We start from the raw sequence: 15,549 nt of genomic DNA on the forward strand, positions 1-15,549 counted from the left end.
AGTCCAAAATTCTCCTTTAAGTGGTTCATCAGATACAAAATCAATTACAAGCATTTCGTGTTGATTGAAAAAGGAAGAATCTCAAACGCTTCTCAATTTTTTTCAATGAATCAAAAGAATTATCGATGGAATAATCTCTAAGGAGATGATCGATAGTTGCGGCCCTACAGCTTATCTTTATACCACCGCCCTCTGACCACTCTGGTGCGTTGTCCGAATAAACTGTGTTCAATGAATCAAAAACAAGGAGGTTCGCACTCAGAAATTAAAATTGTTCTCTTGTTTACATTTTCCACGTCTCAGGACAGGTGACAGATGTTTCTGCTATCCAGCCTTCATCATGCCCAGCCCTACAGCTACTTACATAGTCATTGACTTGCTGTTGCTCCTGGACGTCGCGGGTGAATCGCTGACCTGCGACCTCTGCATCAGGTGTGTCCTCCACGTCTTCCACCTCATGGAACTCGGCTTCTGAACACATGGATAAGATTCAGCTGTCATGGCAGCAACAGCAGCAGCAGAATGAATGAAACACTGGGAAAAGGTAAGAGAAATTGCTGAAAAAGGCAGATCTATATGTTCACGCGTTGCGGATACATTTTTTTGCTTGTAGGTCAGCTATTTTCTGTAAGCGACAGCGTCGTACGACAAAGCATACATCAGGCTTAAGAGACGAGCCAATGAAAAAATAAGATAAAGTAAAAAATAAATAAATGGGGAGAACAGACGAGACAGCCAGATGGTGATGCACTGCGCTGCGCCGTAACAGCGATTCCATTGTTAGCGATACAAATGGCAAAGCATGCAGTCAGGATGTTGGCTTGTTTTTCTTTACTGCTTGAAGTTAATTGCTAACATCCGGAGGAGAATAAAGGCAACATTTATTTGCCTTCAAGCAACAGCGATGCAGTTGTGACTCAGTGCACACTGCTAGACAATAGGGCAATTTTCCTCGAGTTTGTTATGCACGTCCCTCGAGAAAGTATGGTTTAAAGGCCGTTCTCCAGATGACCATCCCTCACTTTAAACTTTTAAGCCGCCAGAAACTGAGTCAGTCTCTCCCGTCTGGTGGTGAAAATCCTAACAGTCTCTAAAGGCATCGTGTGACCTGCTGTACGGGGGTGTCTTTTGAGATAGAGTGTTAATAGGCTGCGTTTAGAGGCAGAGGTGCCCCCGTGCCCCTTACCTCCCATGGGGGAGGGATGGATCCAGTGGATGGGCAGCTCCTGGCACATCTCCCAGATCTTGGAGTTGAGAAGGAAGGCTCGGTTAGCGATGGGCTCCTCGGCAGGCATCCACACCTGGGAGTCCTCCACCTTCACATTGATGACCTCTGTCTCCTCACCCACCTGCCAGAGAAAAAAGCACACACACACACACACACACACACACACACACACACAGTATATAAATATGTCGGAGCCTACACAACCGTTTGAAGCCTGCATGCGTAGTCTCTTCGTATGGCCTGCGCTTGCTCTCCTGTCCACCTCTAGCTCTATCCTTTTATCTATTGCCTCATTCTGCCCACAGGGAGTGGGGGCAACTTCCTGAATATTGACTCCCGTTTCCCCGACTTCCTCTCCTCTCTCCTCTTCACCTTCCTCTCAAGCCTCCGGGGCTGCTGCTCCCTTCTATTATACATCATTTAAATTCACAGACAGTGACAATTTGACTTTTAAATGACTTCAGTGGCCTTTATTGCTCTGAGTGTGGCAGCAATATCGTTAAATATGACAGACACAATAAAGCCCGGCGTTTCCCTCTATCCCCAACAAACCACAGCGCCTCGCTTGGCACCCGGGCTTAATTTGTTGATACTGTAGTTCATGAGCTGTAAAGTAAACTATTATTGCTTAATGATAGCGACCGCATGTCACTGTTGTCTAATAGAGATATATGAAGGGGGGTTGGTAATGCCTTCCCCCAACAGTGCAGATATTTATTTTCTTCATGTATATGTAAATACATAAACAAACAAAGCCCTCTACCCATTCCCTTGTTAATTAGCAAAGCCGAGCAGGAAAGCAGTTCACTTTGACAAATGTTTTTACAAGGTGATTTTCTCCCAGTCTAATGCTTAATTGCACATTAGTTAAGCTTGATGTAGAATCCTGGGGGCTATGGTAGGAGCAGGGATCATTAATATCAGGTCGTGCTCCCTTCCTCCTGTTCACTCCTGTCACTCTTCTTTTATATTCCAACGCAATCTCTCCTTGCCAAATTTCATTTGCGGCAAAGGCGACTCCACGATGACCTGTGGAGAAGAAAGAGCACACACGCGCGTGTTCCGTCACATCAAAGACGTTGCTCGGGCGTGGGCGGTGTTTGTGCTCATCCAAGCCTTTGACACAGTTTTTTCTCTCACTTTCTAGCCCAGGCCAGATCACACTATTCTAATGATGACTCGGTGGGTGGGCGGTAGTATGGCGGTTTGGTGTTTACCATTCCCTAGACCGCAGAAATTAAAATAAAACTCATCAAACACAAACGCTGCTCTCTAATTGGACCTCTTAACCATTGAATCCTTGTGAGCCTTTTCCTGAAAAGTGAACGGAGGTCACGACACGGGGCCTCGCAACATGACTTTGACTTCACAGTCGAGAAAACGAATCCAATAACTAGAGAGCAAGAGGGAGCTGGCAAAGGTCTGCATTTTAGCATGGAACAGGGCTACTTAAATACCAGCTGACAAACAAAAAGACAACATTATTATGGTCCATGCAGTTGTGAGCGTTTGTTTTTCTTTTCTCTCTGCTACTGACACATTACATATTGTGACACAAACCGTTTTTTGTGTTGGACATTGGTGAATGATGGTAATTTGGTTTGTGCGCCCAGTCCCTGGAGTATTTTATCTGAGCTTACAGCACACATAACTTACTTATACAGTGTGACACAGTGCAAAATACACACAAGCATGGAACAGATTTCACTGAGTAAAATGGAGCAAAAAAACAAACCGAGTACAGTTTATTCACATTATTCCAGTTTGTCATTGTGTTTGTCTGTGTATTGTTTTTCTGTTTACACCTATTGTCTGTGTGGGAGGTTCTGGATTGGCAGGCAAGCTTTGGTCATCCATATTAAACGAGTGTTTAATGGAGCAAGTGGCATCCATTGACAATGTTGCCGGGGTGTGAGGGAGAAGCCCTGGGATTACTTTCTCCGATGTTTCATAGAGGGAACAAATTGAAAATGAAGAAAGAAACGGCTGGCAAACAATTCATGTTTGTCACCAGGTTCTACTCCCCGGGAGCTTTATTTCCCTTATCAGCCACTTGCAGTTTTCCCTCCAGTTTTTCCCATTGTTTTTCACCTCGGCTTTATAGCCTGCCTCGCTTTGCTCTGAGCCCCATGTCAGCGGAGCCTACGGCTGGGCTGAGCTAGGAACCATTAGTGCTTGGCTTTAACCCCAGTGAGCTTCATGTGGTCACCACCTGAGGTGAGACCTGCTCTGGGCTTCATCAGGGGAACATGTGGGAGGATTCTCATGGAACATGGATCACGGGCTGCTCTCTAATCCTGACGGGAGGTCACGTCAAGAACAAACCGCCTTCCCTCCGACCACTTGTTGGAGAAAAGTCTTCCCTCCTTTTTTTCCTCCTCTTTTTCAGAATGAATATGGATAGAAAACATTTTTAAGAATCTGTGCGACCGACCGACCGACCGACCGACAGACAGACCCTATTCTCCCCGTGTCCCCTAGGGTAGGTACCCTCACAAAAACATGCAGTAATTCTGGTCACTATACTGCCCCCTCCCCCTGGCCAGCCGGGGCGCCTGATGGAGGGGAAAGGAACTGGTTGGAATAACGTGTTCCTTCCACGCGCTTCCAACCAGGGAAACTCTCCCCTGTCAGGTGATAAGAAGGTCAGTTGGCTCTCATGCATTGAAGGAGGCATGAGCTCGGCCCTGGCCTCCCTAGGTTGGCAGAGGGAAGGTAGTGCCCAGGATTACATAGACAAATTTGCACTGGGTGTAAAAAGAGATATCGGCATATAAGTGATATTACACTAATGGTATATCTGTTCTTGAGATAATTGTTTATTCCCCAAAATCACAAAGGCTAATTTGGCCTTTGGGATACACAAATAAGTCGAGAGTGTCCAAAAACGTAGTTACTGCACTTTGGCTTTGTAGGACAGTATAGACTCCTGCAGAGCCATGCTGTAAAAAGGGTAAAGCAATTCATTATCTGTTTAAGTTTAAAACAAAATATGGTGCGGCTCTGCAGGAGTCTAACCATCTATAAGAGGGTCTATATGTCTGTCTGTGACTGTCTGTCTGTGTGTCTGTCCGGAGCCGGACATCATAGATGACTGACATCACAAGCTGATCCTGGTAGTTTTTTTTTAGTTCACTTGTTTCCTAAATCAAGCTTGGAGTGCCTAAGTATGTAACTATTGGCATTGCTTGATTTTTTTTTTTAGGTTTGAGCATTGGGCATGAATATGTGCTTTATTGTGTTTAGGTAAAGTTTCCCTCATTCTCTGAAATAACCACACTCCTCTCAATGGCTTTAGATGAGTTACTTTGAGAGCTGTGAATTAAGCCAATTAGGTTTCACAATGCACAAAAGAAAACATAAATGGTAGAGACATATGGTGCTGCCTGAGCAATTAGTATCTGTAAACATGGATCAGACAATAGGAAGATGAGAGAAGGGCGATGCAGTCTGTTTTTCAGCCTGAACAACATGTGTTCTTAAAGTAAAAAAAGGACGTTTGATTTTAGCATGTACAGACAATGGGTTTATACAGGTTTCAGAATAAAGCAGGGAACAGAGCGTGTCAGATATTGCCAGTTACTTCTATGCCGGTGTGAAATGTAAATGAGAGAGTGCTAGCAGCAGAAACATTCGAGGGAAGGATTTTCTCTTTGAATACATAGCCCACTCAGCAAATTGCAGTGTGTCTGGAAATTGGATATTTGATTGATAGAATTTTCTTCCATCTCTCTTGCTGAAGTTCACGTGCAGCTTTAAGACCCAGAGAAGAAAGATGAACCGTTGAACTTGTAGTGGAGTGTGGTGAAATTTACCACGAAAGCATCTCTTTTTAAAATGTCTTTTTTTAAAATAAAATTTTAATGGCTTACCGCTCTTCTCAGACCTCTCTACCCCCTTAACCCATTCAGACCGGGAATGCATCTGTGTCATTTTAGATGTCTTTGTGAAAAATAGTGAAAATGTGTCCTTGACATGAAAAGGTTTGAGAACCACTGATATAGAAACATACGTTTTTCAAAAAACTGTTAGGATTTAGAAGACATTTAGAATCCCCCAGAAGCAAAGATTTGAGTTACGAATGTTCGCCTTCAAAAATACATATTCAAAGATTTGCACAAACTTTCACGATTTTTCAAAAATAGCAGATCTACAAGCTTGTAGCGCGGCACTTGGTGCCGCGCTACGAGCTTCTAGATATGCTATTTTTGAATAGCACCAAGAAATCTAAAAATGATTCTTTCCCGGTCTAAATGGATTAAGGGTATTTGGGTAGAGGTTTTGGAAGGGAGATGATTAAAAATTAATATTGACTCGAAGATTGACAGCAAACACCATTTGATGTGAGCCACAAAGGGGCTATGGGTCTGTGGGCAGCTTTCTGGCTGGGTTTCATAGGCACTACAAACCCAAAGTTTATACCTATAGTGAGAGGAGGCGGAGGAGATGGACAGGCTGTGGATTTTCTTTATGGAGCTCACATTGCGCTTCTCTTGATATCTACCTACTATATCCCATTAAGACCTGGAACGCATCTGTGTCACTTTTTGATTTGAGCTAAAAAGCACTATTTTACACTTTGGCTATTCAAAAATAGCAGATATACACGCTCATAGCGCGGCACCGAGTGCCGCGCTATGAGCTTGTAGATCTGCTATTTTTGAAAAATCGTGAAAATGTGTGCAAATCTTTGAATATATATTGTTTTAAAGCAAACATTTTTTACTCAAATCTTTGCTTCTGGGGGTCCCTGGAACAAAATATTTCAAGCTGGGGGTCGGCGGCCAAATACATATCATTCTTGGGGTCCCTGACATGAAAAAGTTTGAGCATCTCTGATATAGAAACCTACGTTTTTTTTCAGAATACTGTTGGGATTTAGAACACATTTGTAGAATCGGCTTCAAGTCTTAACGGGATATGCATGACCGCTTCTGTGGCGCTGGAGAGAGCATCTGAGGGTAGAGACAGCTGAGGGAGGGAGACATACTGTACCAGTAACTGTGTGTCCTCAGCCTCCTCCACCTCAGTCACTGTAGGAAGCCTTCGGGTTTGGGTCTTGATGTAGCACCTCTGATGTTTGGCAAACCGGATCCCAGTGATTCCCTTTTTTTAGAAACAAAAAAAAAAAAAGGAGGAAGAAATTAATCAGACAATTCATAGTAGTATCATTCCTGGCCCTCTCTCTCTCTGTGCTTGATATCCTACAAGGCGCCAGGGTGATGGTTGTAAAAAAAGGTTTTACATGTTTTGGATGATAATCAAAAGAGATTAGATTAGAAGAGATTTGGTGTCAAACAGTGGCGCCAGTTCAGCAAAAGCTAAGGTATGGCAAGGTTAGGGTTGCCAACTCCTAGAGATTGAGATAAGGGACACCTATCCTGGGCGTGCGGCAAAGCCACGCGGCTGAATTTTTTTTGGGGAGGGGGGGCGTCAAACCCCCCAAAACCCCTGAAATGCATAGAAAACTATGCATTATCCTACTATAATTCTAGTAACCTGACGGTGGGTGGATGGGGTCCTGGGTCTCCGATCAAACTGCGCATGCGTCGTGTTGCCAGGTTTCGCGAGAGAAACAAGCAACGAGGTCTATGAAAACGAGGCCAAACCAAACGAACCCTATACCACCAACATTGGCCCTACAGCGCTTACAGTAGTACGCCGACATGGCAACACCGAGACCCCGCCCACTCTCTGACTGTCTACAATTCCAAGCAACGAGGTCTATGAAAACGAGGCCAAACCAAACGAACCCTATACCACCAACATTGGCCCTACAGCGCTTACAGTACGCCGACATGGCAACACCGAGACCCCGCCCACTCTCTGACTGTCTACAATTCCACACGTCGCGGCCGCCATTGAAATCAGCAGCTCGCTCGCTTCACACAGCTCACGCACAGTTACCTCCTAAATGCTGAAATAAGCACACATTTCGAACCAATGTGGTAATATTCTCACACAAACAAGCCCAACTTACATTTCTGTCCATTACAAATGTCACAAGACACGAAGGAGACGAGGCAGCGGCCCCGCGGAAGTCGCGGCCTAGCGCAAGCATAAGCCTCGCCTGGGAGTGGGGCCTTTACCCCAACATCGCCGCGCCGCCCGACGGATGTCGGCGCGCTGCCACCCGCGACGTCCCGCGCCATGTAAACAAACTACCGGTTGTTGCTAATACTGTCTAAAGCATGTATGTGAATGCTTATGTCCAATACTGTGTTGCCGTTAGTTGGGTTTAAGCCAACAGCTGCCTATAATGGGCCGTCAGTGTGGAGCTAAGCCACGGGTAGCGTTAGCATGCGGCTAACGTTAATGTTACACAACGCAGCTGTCGTCACTCAAACGGCTACGTTAAACATCTTATCAACAACCTGTATGAACGTTAGTGTGGTCAATGTCATCAATGCTAACTAATTAGCCCGTTGAACAGTGTTATTTTGGGGACTTTGGTGGGTTTCTGTGACACAATGTCACGATGTAGCAACTCACAGTGTTATGTCACACGCAATTGAATAGCTTAGCACTTCCGGTCGTTCCTTCACAATAAAGGTTGCAATCAATTGAAAATAGCCCATCTACAAGCTCTCAATGCGTCGCGATGCGTTGTGAAAATAGGGAGATGGGGAGAGAGAGAGAGAGGGACGGAGAGAATACTCAAATACCTTGAGCAAAAATACTTCAGAGTACTCAACATGAGTAAAATACTTAAAAGTACTGAAAAGTTGAAAAAAAAGAGTAAAAATACTTAAAGATTGATGAAAACACTACAAATACCTAAAAGTTGATAAAAACACTACAAATACCTAAAAGTTGATAAAAACAGTAAAAATACTTAAAAATCTGTAAAAAAAACTTTAAAGCTAATACAGTCATTAAAAACACTTTCAAGTAAATACATTGAGTAACAATACTTACTTAACTACTACTACAAATACTCTTTTAGTACCGCCTCTTTTAGTACCGCCTCAATACCAGCTTCAATGCATTACTGAAATTACATTTATATGAAATACATCACAACACCGTCCTATTATATTAAAACAAACAGCCGAAGGGGTCCGCCATGTTCCACAGGGGTGCGCGGGCCCCCAGGGGGTCCGGGGACACCCAGGAAAATAAAAAAGAAATGTTGAATCTTTTTCTTTTTTCTTTTTCACTTTTGGAATTTTTTGTCCCACGCTTTTGGTACCCCAAAATAGGGGGGCGCCACGACGGGGCGCGCGCGGGGGAGAAACCGCGCGACAGGACGTGCATTAACCCCAACTTTGCAACTACTTTCGCCTGTGCCCTTCACCGGGTATGGTCTAGTACCTATAACACAATACAAACACAATGGTCTTACACCCTGCATTTTTTATATATAGATGTTTTGGAGCCAAGGTATGGCACCTGCCCTACCTTGCCATACCCAATTGACGCCCCTGGTGTCAAAGCAAAAAAGGAGTCGGCCAAAGATAGACTGTATAGGGTTTAATTGGTTTAAAAGTGAAAACCTAGTTGGTGAGGTGTGTTTTGATCTTTCCCCGTTGTTGTTGTTTTTGTGGTTCAACACCGATGACTGGGCCCACTCAGCCATTGCAACACAAGCCGATTGCTACTGGAAGCGACAGGGCTGAGGGTTGCGAGGGCTTCGCTGCGGCTGAACAATACTTCATTATGGGATACATCTCACAAAAGAGCCGAGTGGCATTGTTGGGAATGAAGTGCTTTCCACAGAGCGTGCCCCCATTGAATTAGCCAGTCATAGGTCCCTGTCACTCTTTTAATCTGTGCAGTCAAGTGAGGAGAGCCCGCTCTCTGCAGCTGATGATCACCCACCATGTGGACTCACGCTATGTTACGCCCTGACACAGAGGGAGCCTCAGCAGACAAGAAAGACCTGTTAATTCTCTCTCCCGGCGCCACTCTATGTTAACCCATTCAATCCAGGGACGGGATCTGTGTCAAGATATATTTCTTTGGCTATTCAAAAATAGCAGATCTTCAAGCTCATAGTAGCACCGAGTGCCGTGCTATGAGCTTGTAGATCTGCTATTTTTTTTTTTTAATAGTGAAAATTTGTGCGAATAGTTGAATACATATTTTTAAAGGGAACATTTTTGACTCAAATCCTTGCCTCTGGGGGGTCCCTGGAACAAGATATTTTGAGATGGGGGTCTGCGGCCAAATACATATACATTTTGGGGGTCCTTGACATGAAAAAAGTTTGGGAACCACTGATTACAGCAACTTAAGTTTTTTCAAAAAACTGCTTTTTGAAGAGATTTGTAGAATCCCCAGAAGCAAATATTTGAGTTACAAATGCTTGCTTTAAAAAAAAATATATATATATATATTCAAAGATTTGCAAAAATGTTCAAGAGTAAAAAAAAAATCACACCCTGTGTGAAGGTAGCGGCGCCTTTGATACATTTTGTCATCGATATGTGTTTATAATGTGTTTATAGCCACGTGTCACGTGAAGCTTGACCAATCACTTTGTTGTCGTACGCACCTGACCAATCAGAACGTTGACGCACACGGACAAAGTCAGGTATAGAGCAGGATCCGCTCTATACCTAAAGGTATAGAGCGGCTAGCGCCGCTAAAAATAGCCCAAAGAAATCTAAAAATCACACCCTGTGTGAAGGACGCGGCGCCTTTGATGAGCCCTGTGCTCAAACATACATACTGTTTGTCATCAATATGTGTTTATAACCCAGCCACGTGTCACGTGAAGCTTGACCAATCACTTTGGACTGGACGGACACGCACGCACACGGACAAAGTCAGATATAGAGCGGCTAGCGCCGCTAAAAATGACACTGATTCTTTCCCGGTCTTAAAGGGTTAATCTACGATGTTCAGCTGGAATATAAGGCTGAGCCTGATCAGATTGTATCCAATTTAGCCTCTGCAGAGCAAGAGTGTCTCGTTCAGCATACTGTATGAGAAGAAGACGGCGGGGATCTACATCTGCCACAGACGCTTTAATGTTGCATCAAGAAGAAGATTGTATAAGCGCCGGCATGAAAATGGACTTGATTCCATCTGAATTTAATTACACTGACATGGTGATTGCTGTGACATCTCCTTTAAATCGGATAACTTGGCCATACGGGGTGCTGTGTGTGTGTTTTTTTTTCTCCCTCCTCCACTTTCCCTTGGCGCTGCCACTCTGAAAAGCAGACGCCGGCTGCTGCTCAAGACATAATGTCAAGACATGGCTGTCATAAAGCACCGCATGTAATCTCATATTTGTGGGGGGGGGGGAAAGATGAGGCAATAATAGTCTCAAACACAAAAGCGTAATGTTTATGCTGGGCTTCATAGTGACGAGTTGCCGTTTAACGCTTTAAGACCTGGAACGCATCTGTGTAATGTTTTTATTTGAGCTAAAAAGCATTATTTTACACCTTGGCTATTCAAAAATAGCAGATATACAAGCTCATAGTGCGGCACCGAGTGCCGCGCTATGAGCTTGTATATCTGCTATTTTTGAAAAATTATGAAAATGTGTGCAAATATTTGAATATATATTGTTTTAAAGCGAACATTTTTAACTAAAATCCTTGCTTCTGGGGGGTCCCTGGAACAAAATATTTTGAGATGGGGGGTCGGCGGCCAAATACATATAATTTTGGGGGTCCTTGACATGAAAAAGTTTGAGCACCACTGATATAGAAACAGACGTTTTTTTCAGAATACTGTTGGGATTTAGAAGACATTTGTAGAATCGGCCTCAAGTCTTAATGGGTTAATTTGGGCTACTGTAATGGCAAGCCACAGCACCAGGGAGGATGGGACAATCTCAGTGATGAGATGCGATGATTACTGAAGTTGGTCAAGCAGAAAATGAAAAAAGACACATCATTACAGACATAAGGAAAAGGAAAAGGGATGTGGCCTTGAGAGACGATGCTGAAATCCGTGGCTGTCTTCAGTACACACGTCTGTGAGCAATGTTTTGATTGGAGGCTTAGTACCTTCATGCAATCTCAGAGAAAGGTTAGTGGAGGCTGTTGTAATCATTGTCACATGAGCAGCACGTCCCCTATCTATCTCTATGAGGGCCTGTCAGCACAGGCGCTGTGTAGTTCTCAAACTTTTTCGTGCCAAGGACCCCCAAATTGATATACATTTGGCCGCGGACCCCCATCAGAAAATGTTTGTGCCAGGGACCCCAAGAAGAAAATATTTATTGAAAGCAATATCTAAATTATTCAAAAACGTCCAAACATTTTCGATATTTTTTCAAAGATTCTCAATAATAGTAGATGTACAAGCTTGCAGCGCTGCACCAAGTGAAGCGCTGTGAGTTTGTAGATCTGCTATTTTTGAATATCCAACATATAAATGGATATAGTGGTTAAAATGATTGTGATGCTGTATTAACACATTTTACAGGGGACCCCCTGGAACCTCCACAAGGACACCTGGGGGTCCCCGGACCCCACTTTGAGAACCACTGATCTGGAGGACACAAACAGCAAAGATGCACCTGCACCTGTACCAGAATATGGAAGCTATGGATAGCATACCAGTACAACACTCAGTTACATAATAGCTGCCACACCACTGTGTCTTAATTATGTTTTCAATACAACTTAAAAATATATATTTTGTAAAGCAGTGCGTCTGGGGAAGAGGATTTATTAACGTACATATTATAAGCAACTATTTTAGGTTACATTAGGTTAGATAACTAGATAACTAAAGATCTCTGGAGCTGGGGGGCTAGCTAATCAGATTTCACATGAGGCTACCCCAGGTTACCTCGTGGACAGGCCCTGAGCGACTCGTAACAAGATTGTTGGACCAATATCTTGTTATATTCAAATAATGACTGGACCAGTTTTGTATAAGGAAACACGATATGGACTCCTGCCTCAACAAGAGCTTCATTACAGCTATCTAGCACATTTCATGAATAAGGAAACCGTCCTTATGTCAGCTCTCATTAAGGTGTTCATACAACACTTGCGTCATTTGAGACGAGGCTGTCGAACAGTGTGTCAATTTATTCAACAAAGTTTTCAGATGAATGTCTGAAGTCAATTCCCACGAATGCGCCATGTAGCAGTTATGAAGTGCTCATTCAGATGTTATGAATATTTTATGAGCCCGGAGTTAATGTAAAATGTAACTCTGTCTGGTCGTCTCCGAGGAATCCTTATCGCCAGTTCTTTGTCCGTCCGTTCCCTTTCAGAAAAGTGTCTGGTATTAGCCTGAAACAATGGCGAGAGGATTCTGCCTGTGGTCTGTTCTCCTAATGGCATAATCCCCCAATTTTCAATTTCTTGCTCAGCCCTTGGGCTCTGTGGAGATTGTTTTAGAGGTGGCTTTAGTGAGTGTAATGGCATGCAACATCCCTTTTTACACGCACACGCACACGCACGCACGCACACACACTCACACAGTACATACAGTATATAAAATATAGCATATTCTTGTTCTCTATTTCATTCTTCTATTACAATAGGATTTGAATCAGTGTGCTCCCTCAATTGTTAATCAGTCTCCTGGTGCAGACTATAGGATCAAATAAATCTCCCTGGTTGATTTGCCTCACTGACAGAAGGAGAGCAAGCCAATAAGCCACAATATGTCTTTGTGTGTGCATGTGCGTGTGTGTGTGTGTGTGCGCGTGTGCGTGCACGGCGAATGAGCACACACATCAACGTGCATGTTGGAGACAGTCGAGACATACACAGAGACGGAGAGAACTGGAGAGAGAGAGAGAGAGGGACAGAGAAACAGTCTGTTATTGGATATTCAGTGTTACTGACATAATGTCATAAGCATTGTATTGCATGCAGTGTTGAGGTTCAAGATGTGATTTCAGAAGACAGTCAATTAAGCATAACGTATGTATTGGCAAAAAGGCGCACTGCGACATGTAGTTTGGCGAAAATGACACATTTTCGATCAGAAAAAAGGTGTTGTGTTTTTTTTGCCAGCATAAATTAGGTTTTACCTCTCACAAAGACATGAAAAGATAATTATGTTTATGAACTATTTCACATATAATTCCATCGATCGCAGAGACACAAATTGTATGTTCAGACAGGCAGTCCAAATCAGATGTTTGACCTATCCAGATTGGAATCAGATTGGTTTCCCAGTCTGAACACTAAAAAAACGACATACTGTAAGTAAGCATTACCGAGCCATGTGGCCCATAGGGCAGGAGCCTATCTCCTGTTTCCTTAGTGTGAGGCAGCTTCATGTACAAGTACACCCTATGGACATGGCGCTAGTATGTCACAGGGATTTACCCCCAATCCAACCCTTGATGCTGAGTGCCAAGCAGGGAGGCATTTGGTCCCATTCTTATAGTCTTTGGTATGACCCGGCTGGGACATCTACAAGGTATTAAAATAATAATGTAAATAGTACAGCAAGAGTATAAAAACATGCAACATCAACTGAAGCATTCAAAATACAAAATAATTGATGACATAAATGACATGGTATGGGAATGGCATAGACTGGCATACTCACCGATACCCAGTGTTGTCCCTGAACGTGTTCAATGAACGATCGTTCATATTTTTGGGCGAACGTGAACTGAGCGCACTGTATTTCCGCTAGATGAACGTTATTGTGAACGCGTTCATTCTGGCGTTTGTGAACGGCATTCTCTCACAGTATAGCTTTGTTCAAGAGTGTGCGAGATTTCCATGGTTACATCGGTTTGTCATGTTGTATTTCATCCTATCTTGTGTTTCCAAGGCGCCATGAACGCACCATCAGCCAAAAATAAAAGAAGCAGGGCGGACTCTACTAGCATTCATCTGCGCAGTGCGGTGTGAACCCACTCTACATGCAGACTACAGACTAACTATGCAGCACCCATGATTACAGATAGCCTCTCCGGTTAAAAATGCAAGAGAAGGACCACTTCGCTTTATATGTCCGAATGTCCACTGATCAGTTGTTGTGTCACTCTAGTAGGCCCATGCTGAGTGATAATGATCCACAGCTGTTCTTCTTGCAGTGTCTCCAACGCGATTGAGATCATTTTGTAATTAAAGAAAGCATCTGCGCTTTATTAACTACACACGTATGAACAACAACAAAAACAACGTTGCTGTGTAACTGCTTGTGTTTAAAACAAAGTCTTTTTCACTATTTCACAACTTTTTCTGCTGCATACAAGCTCACAACGTGTCGTGGATGCGACTGATTGTGAGCTTAAAGGTCTACTATGTTTTAAAAACATAGCTAAAAATGGCATAATCCTGGATTACATTCATATAATATAAATGATACAGTGATGGAGATTCACATGCTTAATATATAAATAATATTAGTAATACTAATAGTATTTATTATTAGTAATAATCTGAGTTTCAGTGCTAAAACGGATAAAATAATTGCTGTCTGTGGTTCTATATGGGCTTTGGCAATACATTTGACAAATAATAGCTCGCAGCAACGTATTGGAAAAAAACCCTAAAAAGAACTAAACTAGTTAATTTTGAAACCATGAACTTTAGTTCAAAACTTTGAATTATGAACTATGAACTGAACTAGTTCATTTAAAAACTTGTGAATTAGTTCATGTAGAAAGTGAACTTTCCCAACACTGCCGATAGCAGTATTTTAAGCAGTGTCGGCAGCTTTTCCGATACTGGTATTGCTATCGGAACAACTCTAGAAAGAACTCATGCTATCATAGAATCTTGAGTGAGTGTGAAGAACACTTGGCTTTTGTAATACTTACATTTTTGAAGTCGTGGACCTCCAGCACCTCGTCACTTCCGTTCCCCATTCTGAAGATCTCGATGCGGTGGGCGGGGTCAATCTCCAGGACGCTGTCCGTCTCTGTACCGTCCAACACCGCCTTGTAGTGATGGTCGTACACCTGCACATACAGACAGTGGTGTAAAGTAACATTTACTCATTTACTCAAGTACTGTACTTACATTTTGATAGCAATACATTTGTACATTTTGATACCAATACTTTTGTACTTTTACTCAAGTAAATTTATGACAACCAGAAAAGGATTGAGTATTTCACAATCTCCGAATGCTATATAGAGTGTGGAATCTACAGTATCTCCCGAAAGCCGAGACGGGACGCTGTCAGCTCTTTGTCATTTCCGTTCACGAAAATATATTTTACAATATCTTTACATTTTATTTTTGAATTCCCATTTCTGCTAAGCAGCAAGACATATATGCTTCTGTTATTTTGATTTATATTAGGATAAATTTGGGCGACTGTAAAGACAAAACGGAAGCGGGGAGGAGGCGTCACATCCGCTTTATCCCCCGATCCTCCGACTGTATGATTGAAGCATTTGAAAATTGTTGGGAGGCAACAGTCTG

At 43.1% G+C, this 15,549-nt stretch overlaps 1 protein-coding gene across 2 annotated transcripts in view; it reads right to left on the reverse strand.

Annotated features, from left to right (window-relative positions):
• tnmd (tenomodulin) overlaps positions 1 to 15,549 on the reverse strand; it is a gene marked incomplete at its 5' end in the record, with an annotated part of 63,022 nt that overhangs the window by 9,686 nt on the left and 37,787 nt on the right. Inside the window, 4 exons of one of the 2 annotated variants that reach the window (XM_084085673.1) lie at positions 365 to 468; positions 1,187 to 1,349; positions 6,224 to 6,334; positions 14,940 to 15,080. In XM_084085673.1, the coding sequence (XP_083941799.1) occupies positions 365 to 468; positions 1,187 to 1,349; positions 6,224 to 6,334; positions 14,940 to 15,080 (519 nt within the window). Of the gene's footprint in view, positions 1 to 364; positions 472 to 1,186; positions 1,350 to 6,223; positions 6,335 to 14,939; positions 15,081 to 15,549 lie in introns of both variants that reach the window. The other variant, XM_084085672.1, reaches the window with a different exon arrangement.

This window comes from Gymnoscopelus microlampas (genome assembly GCF_963454915.1).
Source record: "Gymnoscopelus microlampas genome assembly, chromosome: 18".
Classification (NCBI taxonomy): domain Eukaryota; kingdom Metazoa; phylum Chordata; class Actinopteri; order Myctophiformes; family Myctophidae; genus Gymnoscopelus; species Gymnoscopelus microlampas.